The 10,329-nt window shown below is 38.9% G+C and overlaps 2 protein-coding genes and 1 long non-coding RNA gene across 6 annotated transcripts in view; 2 read left to right on the top strand and 1 right to left on the bottom strand.

Annotated features, from left to right (window-relative positions):
* Positions 1-116: 116 nt before the first annotated feature.
* Positions 117-1,027, top strand: LOC113487543. Its single transcript, XR_003399812.1, has 3 exons — positions 117-516; positions 704-814; positions 945-1,027. It is a non-coding gene; the product is annotated as an uncharacterized LOC113487543 (long non-coding RNA).
* Positions 1,028-2,807: 1,780 nt separating this feature from the next.
* Positions 2,808-6,960, bottom strand: LOC113487493 (putative protein TPRXL). 2 transcript variants are annotated; one of them, XM_026862115.1, is made up of 3 exons: positions 6,841-6,922; positions 6,048-6,206; positions 2,808-4,885 (listed from the first exon to the last, which is right to left on the bottom strand). In XM_026862115.1, the coding sequence occupies exons 2-3, from the start codon at positions 6,146-6,148 to the stop codon at positions 4,132-4,134; spliced, it is 855 nt and encodes a 284-aa protein (XP_026717916.1). In that variant the 5' UTR covers positions 6,149-6,206; positions 6,841-6,922; the 3' UTR covers positions 2,808-4,131. The 2 variants fall into 2 exon arrangements, 1 of the variants encoding a protein (XP_026717916.1); XR_003399804.1 differs by lacking the exon at positions 6,048-6,206 and having other exon boundaries at positions 6,841-6,960.
* An 80-nt stretch (positions 6,961-7,040) lies between these two features.
* Positions 7,041-10,329, top strand: part of ZNF831 (zinc finger protein 831) — a 55,148-nt gene continuing 51,859 nt past the window's right edge. For all 3 annotated transcript variants that reach the window (XM_026862105.1, XM_026862106.1, XM_026862104.1), the window contains exons 1-2: positions 7,041-7,291; positions 8,475-8,666. The gene's annotated coding sequence lies outside the window, so the exon portion shown is untranslated. The remainder of the gene's footprint in view (positions 7,292-8,474; positions 8,667-10,329) is intronic.

Genomic DNA, 10,329 nt, shown 5'->3' with positions numbered 1-10,329 from the left:
ACTTGTATGTGAAAGGTTTCAAAACAACTCTCCCAATCTGCCCCCCCTCCCCGCCCCAACGTTTTTGTTAACCTCATATCAACTAATACCTGTGTTATTTAAATTAATACCAATTTTTCCTTTACTATAAAGAGAACAAATTGAGAGCCTCCACCTATTAGTGCATGGGCAATGGCTAAACAGCATAAATGGTCTACTAAACTTTTCCCTTGCACTTATTTGGGGAGAGGGGAGAAGAGGAGCCCCTCTCTGATCTAATACATAAATGGCAAAACACCCCCCACTTCAGGCACAGTTCCTACTTTACGTGTCAGCAGGCATGAGAGCTGGTGTTGAACACATTGTCCTGAAAAAAAACCAAACAAACCAACCTTTGCATGTATTGAACCTTTCTTTCCTTTTTTCAGTTCTGGGAGGTGATAAGTGATGAACATGGAATTGACATCGCTGGAAACTACCATGGGAATGCGTCACTGCAGCTTGAGCGAATTAACGTGTACTTCAATGAGGCTTACTGTAAGTGCTCAGCACTGATAGGGTGTTGGCATGGCAATTAGCAGAGCCAACATGAAGATTATAGTAAGTAATTAAAAGAAAAAATATCCCAAATCCTATAGGTGGGCTGGATTTTTCAGAGTAGATTATAAGCCTGTCTCTTTGACTTCTAATAATAATTCTTTGCATTTATTTTCTTTTGTCCTAGCCCATAAATACGTGCCCCGTTCTATCTTGGTGGACCTGGAACCTGGTACGATGGACAGTGTACGGTCTAGCAAAATAGGCCCACTCTTTCGACCTGACAATTTTATTCATGGTATGTACAGCTTGCTGTCAGCACACTAACTAGAGTCAACTGTCCTAAAGCGGCCTTTTAACTCTCATCTTCATAGCCTTTCAAAATTTTCTTAACTTTGTGGCTGTTATTTCTGTAATTCTGTTTACAGGTAATTCAGGTGCTGGAAACAACTGGGCTAAGGGCCATTACACAGAAGGTGCTGAACTGATTGAAAACGTCATGGATGTGGTCCGCACCACACTACACCGAGGCGTCTCTCCCAGTTCCCCCTGGCAGGAACTGTGTGGGGAAGGTCTCAGCTCCGCCTCCAGGTGTGGCCCGCTGGGACCTGCCTCGGGGGCCCAGAAAAGCGGGAGTGCGCTGATCGTCCGTGATTCAGAGCCGGTAATTTGCCAGAAACACACTACGCGTCAGTTAACTAAAGAATAGAAATTAAGGCCTGACTCTTCTACGAGGCTAGTGGCTACTTATATAGCACTTAGGTTAGTTACATCTTAATTCATTGCTAAGTAGTCCTGTTGTAAGCTAGGAATCCAAGCAGATGTTTAAAAGCAAGTTTTCTTCCAGCTAATTCATTGCCCCTCTATGCCATCGGTTCTTAGCTTTTTCTAGATAAGACTGCAAAGAAGAAAATGGTTTAGGAGCAGTGGAACCTATGATTTTTGTAAACAGACTGTCTTAAGTTTGGAGGTTTGATCCATGTGTGGCCAAACTGTGCAATATTCAGTCTTATCCCATCAGGCATGGTGTTTCAGCAAGGGAATCTTTTGGATGTAAAACCATTTATGCACACACCTGAAATTATATTCAGTCATTTGCACTAAACAAATACATAACAGACAACATAGCAAACTAGGAGCTATCATAGTCTGTCAACACTTAATGGAAAAATAGACAATTTTCCATATAAAATAAGCAAAATGTTCTGAGAAGACTTCAATTATGTTTGATAAGGAAACAATTTGGTCCTAATATAATGTTCATTTAAATAATTAGGACTAAGGATTTAAGGAGATTATGGATTGGGTTTTTATTAAATCCTTACATTTAAGTATGTATACTTCTTTTTGCTATTTCTTCCACCCAGAGCCAAACTACATCAAAAAATACATATGAATCCTCCAGCAGCTGTGCAGGTCTTGAGGAAATGCTGGTGACTTTGGTCCTTTTTGCATAGAGGCTTTGTGTCAAATACTTTGCACAAGTCCAGGTAGATGGCATCAGTTGCTCTTCTCTTACCCACTGACACTGTAACCCCGTTGTGGAAGGCCACCAGTTTGTCAGGCAGGATTTACCCCCGATGAAGCCATGTTGGCTGTCACCAGTCACCTCCTTATTTTCCATGTGCCCCAGCAGTTTCCAGGAGGATTTGCTCCATGATCTTGCCAGGCACAGAGGTGAGGCTGACTGGCCTGTAGTTCCTCGGGTTTTCCTTTTCTCCCTTTTTCAAAATGGGGGTTATGTTTCCCCTTTTCCAGTCAGTGGGAACTTCACTGGACTGCCACGACTTCCCAAATATGATGGATGGTGGCTGAGCCCCTTCATCCACCAGTTCCCTCAGGACACGCAGATGCATCTCATCAGTCCCATGGACCTGTGAACTGTCAGGTTCCCTGGATGGTCTCAAACCTGATCTGCTCCTACAGTGGGGGGTTCTTCCTCCTCTCAGTCCCTGCCTTTGCCTTCTGCATCTTGGCTGGTGTGGCTGGAGCACTTGCTGGTGAAGACCGAGGCAAAAAAGTAATTGAGTACCTCAGTCTTCTCCAGATCCCGGGTAACCAGGTCTCCTGTTTCCTTCTGGAGAGGGCCCACATTCTCCATAGTCTTCCTTTTATCACTGATGTACCTTGTTTTACTTGTTGCCCTTGATATCCCTCGCCAGATTTAATTCTATCAGGGCTTTGGCCTTCCTAACCTGATTTCTGGCTGCTGTCCTTGCTTCCACCCTCTGTAGTCTTCTTTTATTGTGTGTTTGAGCTTCGCCATAGCTCCCTGTTCATCCATCCATTTTTGAAAGTGGACACTTTAGGCTGCTACATTACTCTAGTTCTGTCCATTTGGACTCATGATTTGTGATTTTTTTTTATACTGCTAAACAACTTTTCTCCTACTGAATTCGGGATTCATTTCTAAAATCTATGTATTACAATCTTTCCTACATAACTTCAAGAAAATAAGAAGCATAAATGAGACCGAAAATAATTCTTATTTCATGCATTTATTTCCTTATTTATTTTTTGTGTGAGCCCTTTTTATCCTAATTTTGGGACAGACATGGCATATTAGAGCAAAGCTTTCCAACTTGCAGAAATTAAATCAGTTAAAAAATGCTTGTTTATGATGACAGTGCTTTTAACACAGAAAGGGTACCAGTGGTATGATATTGAAACAAAACATACCTGTTTTCTAAAACCCAACTACACCAATGATATCAGAAAGATACAAGAAAGCACCAAAGATTTAAGGAAGCCTCTCTCTGCTACTTATAGAACATATTTGATGCAACACAACTGCACTACTTACATATATTGATAAAGGGGATATAACATACAAATGCTGTTTTAATAGTATCTTCTGATGATTTGATAGGTAACATAGTTATCAAGATGATTATTTTAAGCCTCATGGGTAGCCCAGGACACAAATATGGCTTGGTAGAAAAAAAGTCATGCTAGCAAAGTTGGACATATTTCTTCCAGCTATGTGTCCCTCTATCCTTCTATTCCTGCCCCACACCTTCTCTGATTCCTCTCCCTACCCCTGTCTCCCAACTGCTATTTTTTCCCCAGTTTTCTCTCTGTACCTCCACATGAAGTGCCTCTGCCTGCAATTCTGTGCAATGCACTCAGATTTAAATCCATAATGGAGATACACAATTATTTGCATGTTTAGCTCTTATTTAGTATTTGTTGATCTTGATAGATAAAAATTCAGCATTAATTAGGAAAATTAAACTTTTGGGAGAGGTACCACACTGAGACAGAATGGAAATTAGATTAGTGACAGAAATTGTGCTCTACAAAAATTCCAGAATATATATTGATCTTTAGGCAGCTGTAAACAAGGCACCATTATAGATTTGTGCAACCTGTTTTGATGCCCAGTTTTGTTTAGATGCCGGGATATATTTGTAAAGCCCTAGACTTTCCTCAGATAAGAACATTCAGAAAGAGGATTTAGGAAAGAGCATATAAAGGAGGAAAGTTTAGAAAGATATAGAGGGGTAGTAGAGAAAAGGAGGGATGTGTTGAGGGTTAGATGCGGAGGTAAAGAGAAGCTGAAGTGTTGCAATTAGCAACATCCAGAAATGTGAGAGTGGATAGGTCTGGGGGAACTCAAAATGTGAGATTAGAACTGTCCAAAGCAACTGAGGAAGTGAGGAAAGAAGCATCCTGAAAGGTGAGATTGGAGACATCCAGAAAGGGTGTAGAGATGAGATTAGAAACATCCTCAGAGGTCGATAAGGATAATTTAGAGGAGCCCTGAAACATGAAAAAATCAGTAAAATCTAGTGATTCTGAAGAGGTTGAGGAGGTGTGGTCTGAGACACCTAGTGTGGATGGAGGGACTGTACAGGAAAAGACCAAGGAAGCTGAGGAAGTGTGACTGGAAACATCTAGAGAGGATGAAGAAGTGAGACTAGAAAGGTCTAGAGAGGGTGAAGAAGTAGGACTGGAGAAATCTGGGGAGGGTATAGAGGTGAGACTTGAGAGATCCAAGGAGATTGAAGAACTGTCGCCAGAGAGATCCAGAGAGCTTGATGAAGTGACACTTGATAGGTCCAGTGAAATTGAAGAGGTGAAGCTGGAGCGCTCCCAGGAGTCTGAATAGGTGGGACTGGAGAGCTCTGAGGAGGTACTGGAGAAGTCTGAAGGGGCTGAAGGTGTGAGACTTGAAAGGTCCAGAGAAGATGAAGAAGTGAGACTGGAGGAGTCCACAGAGGACAAACTGCTCAGACTGGATAAATCCAAAGGATCTGAAAAGGGGATTTTAAAGAGTTCCAAGGAGGCTGAAGTCTTGACACTGGAGGGGTCCAGGGAGGCCACAAAAGTGAGACCAAGTAGGTCCAGGTAGATTGAAGAGATGACACTGAAAAGCCAAATAAATCAACAACCTGACTGGTCTTAAATCAGAAGTACCTTAAACTAAAGATATCTGATAACATGCCAAAACAAAAAGACATAATGAACCCAAATAATATTACTTCTGAAACTAAGCATAGAGTTTTAATCTTTATGTCTCTTAGTGGTTTATCTTTTGGTGCAGAAAAATAGTAATAGGAGCTAGTAAATATAATCAAATAAAAAATAGTAATGAGAGCTCACAGACTTATTTAGAATATTGCTCCTTTACTGAGGGCCAGTACAGAAGTACAAGTACAGATTAATACATACAGTAGCAGACATTCTTCTGTCCTGGCATGTCTCCAGATTTTAGCATCTATGATAGTCTGACAAAAAATACCCTCTTGTCAAATGCCATCTCCCTGTCCTGAAGGTCTGGAATAAAATAATAGTTATGTAATAGAATGGAAATTAGGATTTTTTTGTGGTTCTTTTCCAGATACCATAGGATATTTAGATACCAGGCTGCTTGCTGGTTATAGAGAGAGATTTAAAAAAAAATACATAGTTGCAAATGGCAACAAGTCAAACTGGGCCTCTGACTGTAAAGGTGAGGGATTATTTCCATTTGATCCATAACATCTAACTAAAAAATGTGGATCTTCCTGGTGATGCTAACAAAAATGGCAAAGAAAATAGTATTTTTCTTTGCAGCGTGTGCAGAATTTATTTTTGGAAGCTACCAGTATGTTAAACTGGTTGTGTGACTAAGAAGTGAACATGTCAGCAACATCAGTTCTACTAGTTTTTCAGAATAAAAGACATCTTATTTCTTATACTTTGTACCCCTGGACATAAAACCTGTACTGTAATAACAGTAATCTTAAAATCTCTGGTTAGTTTGAATTGTTTAGTTAAAATATCCTAAAGAGAAGTTCTGATAGAAGGCAGACATCTAATTAAAAAGGGAACAGAACATCTTATATTTCAGTTCATAAAGGTGCATCTCATTATAGTATGAGATCTACAGCAGCCTTCTCTTGACTCAAGACTGTGCTGTAAAGCAAAGAGTAGTTGAAACCTGCTGTTGTCTTTCCAGACACAGGCACAGGAATGCACGTAAAGTTTTTTAGAGAGCCATCAAAAAAGCATTTTATGGACCAAGAAAGTGAAAGATACACACTTACAGGAGGCTGCAGCTTCTCAGGTCAATACACCTAAGCTTTGCCCATCTTATTACACAGCTGACGTCCAGGTGAGTGTATAACGGATTTAACATAATCACCATGGGGGGAACTCCCACTGAGGTCACCTCTTAACTGAAGGAGGTGTCTGCTGAACATGGACTGAGGTTGACAGGAATGATATCTTATTATTCAAATATCAAAATCGTGGGGATTTAGCACAACACAAAAATTACCAGACTAAAAAAAGAGTTGCTTATGTACCAATTATGAGAGGTCTTGAATACACTTAATATTTATTCATAATGCATCTGTAATTTTAGAGTTCATGCAACATGGTTGTAATTCTACCATGAGCACAATGTTTAAAGATCAAAAGGCAAAACGAATGAATTTTTCTTAACATGCATAATTTGTGATGAAATTACAAGTTTGCTCGCTGCCCTATATTCTTAATAAAACAATAAAAATAATTAACACCTTTAAAAAATCCCTTTGTAACTAACACTACTATCATTTTGTGACTGTCTATCTTTAATCTTAAAAGTTTCTCAAGTGCATTGTACAGGGGAGAACAAATAATTATGCAAAAGGCAAATTACAATACAATAAAAAGCCAGTATCAATATGATTTCCAACACACTATAAATTCCATCGTCTCCTCACTGTGTTCCTTCCGCTATAATTTAAGATGGCAAAGTTATTGCACATTTTTCTAGGAAATAACACTGTCAAGAAACATGGAATTATGGTCACTATTGTATAAAATGTGCAGGTCAGTAATAAAGCTTCCTACCTTTGATAGCTATGGATTTATCTCCTTTCTCTGCCTGTATAAGCCATACTGGGCTGTGCTGGTAAAGCTCTGCTCTTCTCTTTGCTGATGACCCTAATCTGTTCCACAGCTACTGGAAATCATGCCATACTGTTAACAATACGGCTTATCTCCTATTAAATCTCCTCTTGTCTAAGTACAGCACTCTGCACAGAGCACCAGCAGAAAACATACTCCAAAATCAACTCTAATCTTAAGATAAAGTTGCAGTTATGTGCTGTTTCTTATCACAGGACATCATTTTGAAGGTTAGTTGATGAAGCAGATGAAGACATTAATTTTTAACTTTTGGACACCTGGATTCAAAGTAAAAATAATTTTGCGGTGTCATCCAAGTTCACAGCTGTCCATTCTACAAAATCTGGCATAAACAGTCTCTGGAGAGACCCGGGATCTGCAGAACAGGATTCAGGTACACTCAGGTTTTAAGAATCTTGTGTGTTACTTCCTATTTTAATATGTTTAATAACTTTTGTAGCTATGTTACTTTTTAAATGATATAACAACAAAATAACATGATAATGTAAAACATTCTGTCCACAGTTGATGATAATATTGAATAAGAGTTTTAAAAACACCTAGGTGACATAAATGGCTGGAGCCTGTTTTCAGAAATTTTTAAGTCTCATATGTGCTTGCCCTTCTTTGAAAGGCAAGGGAGACTCAGTATCCTAGGTAAGAGCGAGCCATTACTGTGTCTTTCTTTGTGGCTAGGGAAATACTGTCTGTGCAGCAGCACTCTGCTTCCATTTGTTCTGTCTACTCTTTCACAAGAAAAGCAGAGAAATCGCATAGCTTTCTGCATGTCCCTCAAAACTGGCAATTATAAATAAAGAAAATAAAACTAGGTTACGTGCTTCCAGTACTTCAGATAGATCATTCGGAATATGACACAACTACAAAATATAAATTAATTCCAGGTAGGGGTTCTGATACACATTTCCTTACTCCCAATTTCACAACATACCTACTAGATTTTGCTGCAGCTGCTGTATGTAAAAGTTTAAGTCTAGATAAACCAAAGCAGTTATCTCACAGGTAAATAATATCTGCATAGTCTCCAAAAACCTGTTAACAAGGACTCACCCAAATGATGCTATTTGTCATATTATTGAACAGATTTCTTACCAGGGTATCTGCAAAGTTGACCAGGCTCCAGGAATAATAACACCTGATTAGGAAAATATTTACTACATATGTCATTAATTTTATTATATTCTAGCTGATATATTCAGCTGGATAATATATACACATTATTTAGCTGATACTATTTTTTTAGCTCAGCGCTTTTAAACTTTTTGATTAAAAGACTGTCAAACCTTGCTGGAGAAAAAGAAAATGTAAAAAAGCCATCTTGTGCTGAGCTTGTGATACATATGTCTGAGATGAAAGACTAACTAACAATGTTACTGTTTTACAAAACTGTAATTTTTAATTTTTACTCTTGTAATAACATACATAATAACATACAGAATCAAATACTCTTCCTAGTAGATGCAGTATGAAATTATTGTAGACATTGCAGAGGCAATACAATTTCAGCCCACCCACTAGCTTCCTATAGATAAGGAGATCCTCAATTTCTTCTCTTGCAGCATGTCTCACCTTGCTGCTGGCTGCCTAAAGATTGTATCACTACTCATATTCATGTTTTTTTTGGCTCAACAAGTTGACTTGGCTCAACAAAGGCTGTGAAGACCACTATCTTCAGTGCAAGGCAAGAAGCAGGACACTACAGCCAGGAACAAGAAGGCAGGCAGACACAGGACTGTTTCCTATCATTGAAGGTAAGCAATCAGCTTAGCTGTAACATGTACCCTCCTCACCTTTAGAACTATTCATTCTATGGCAATATATAAAGCAAAGCTATCAAATTATTTGAGAAAGAAATGAACAGGTCCTGTGCAAATGAAATAACATCCTTCATGAGAAATGGAAGGATTCTCAAACAACTCTGCTTTCACAGAAGCTCTCTTTATTGGCACTCTACAGTTCTTCTATAAATGTGAACCTCAACGGGACACTGATCTTTCCTTTGAACCAACTGTCAATGCCAGGGAGCTTTGAAAGGCTGCAGTTAACTAGGCAATAGGTGCTTAGGTTTACTGTGTATGACATTTATTGGAAATATGCTAGACTGTACAGCTCAACTGCCAAGTATAGACCACGACAGATCAGGAAATGGTGGTTAAAGTTTTTTCTGTTTTTTCCAAAACAAACAACTAGTTTACATTTATAGTCAACTGCTGTATGACTGAACAGGTACAGATGCTCACTGTCAGCAAGAAGAAATACTTCTCAGATAAGCCTTTAAAAAAAGTACTTAATTTCTCTTGATGACTGAAGAAAGTGGTATTATTTTAGTGTTCTTACAGACACAGGTTGTTTCAGTATCACAGTAAATTTAGGACATGAGAGTAGCAGGCAATTAGCAAGATGCACAAACACAAGACTTTAACAAGTTTGTAGTGCAGATGGGTACATGGAAGCTAGACAACTACACACCATGGAAAAAAACTATAACTCTATAGATCTGTTCCTTAGAATGCCCTGCAATTAATGTAAAACAAGTTAATCCATTATACTTTGGCTTTAGCCATCCCAAGCCTGTTTAAATCAAGAAGTGAAGGACAAAGTCACTAATTTACAGTAAAAAAAAAAAATCTTTACTATGTTAACACCAAAATCCCACCACTGGTATGACCAATTCTTATATCAAACCTGAGGAAAAGTAACTTCTGCATTCCTTGTTTCAACTTTTAGATACAATTCAGGGCTGCTTCCCTAATTTCATTCAGAATCTTTCCATAGGCATATTGCTATGTCCATACAGATACGTGAGAATTCAAGAGCACTGTGTTACCGGTAGAACCAGCAGATGATGCCAGGTGTTCAGTCTCAACAGAAAAGGGCATCAAGCTTGCCAAGGCCTCAGACTTCCAGCTACTGCAATTTAAACTTCTGGTTTTAAATTAACTGTAATACCATTTCTAGATGCAACTTGCTTTAGAAGGATGGAGACTTATAGCATGTCCCTCCTCCTGAGAGAAATCCTTAGTAGCTGTGTTGGGAGTACTTAAGGGTCACAGGAACACGAGAAAGTAATCCAAAATAATGAAGACAATGAAGAGCAAGGAAACCTAATAATTTATTACTGAAAACCCTCAGAAGGCAAGCAGTGAGAACAAAAGATTTAACAGTGCCATCTTAAATATTCTCCAAACCATTGAACTTTGGATCTAGTTTACTCACATCTGTTCTGTTTCTCAGCAAAGTTATATAGGTGAGTTTGATTTAAAAGCCTAAAGCTGCAGATAAGGTAAAACATGAATTCATTTAGGCAAGCTGAAGCAGGCAGGGATCCACCAGAGAGCACAGTGATTTTTTCACATCACATTCCTCCACCTCTGCCCCTTCCACTCCCTTCCCTCCAACCCCCTGGCCTTACCC

The sequence above is a fragment of the Athene cunicularia genome (genome assembly GCF_003259725.1).
Source record: "Athene cunicularia isolate RWA chromosome 20 unlocalized genomic scaffold, athCun1 chr20_part1, whole genome shotgun sequence".
NCBI lineage: Eukaryota > Metazoa > Chordata > Aves > Strigiformes > Strigidae > Athene > Athene cunicularia.
Note: the sequence above shows the minus strand (reverse complement) of the source record. Positions and strands in the feature narration are given on the sequence as shown.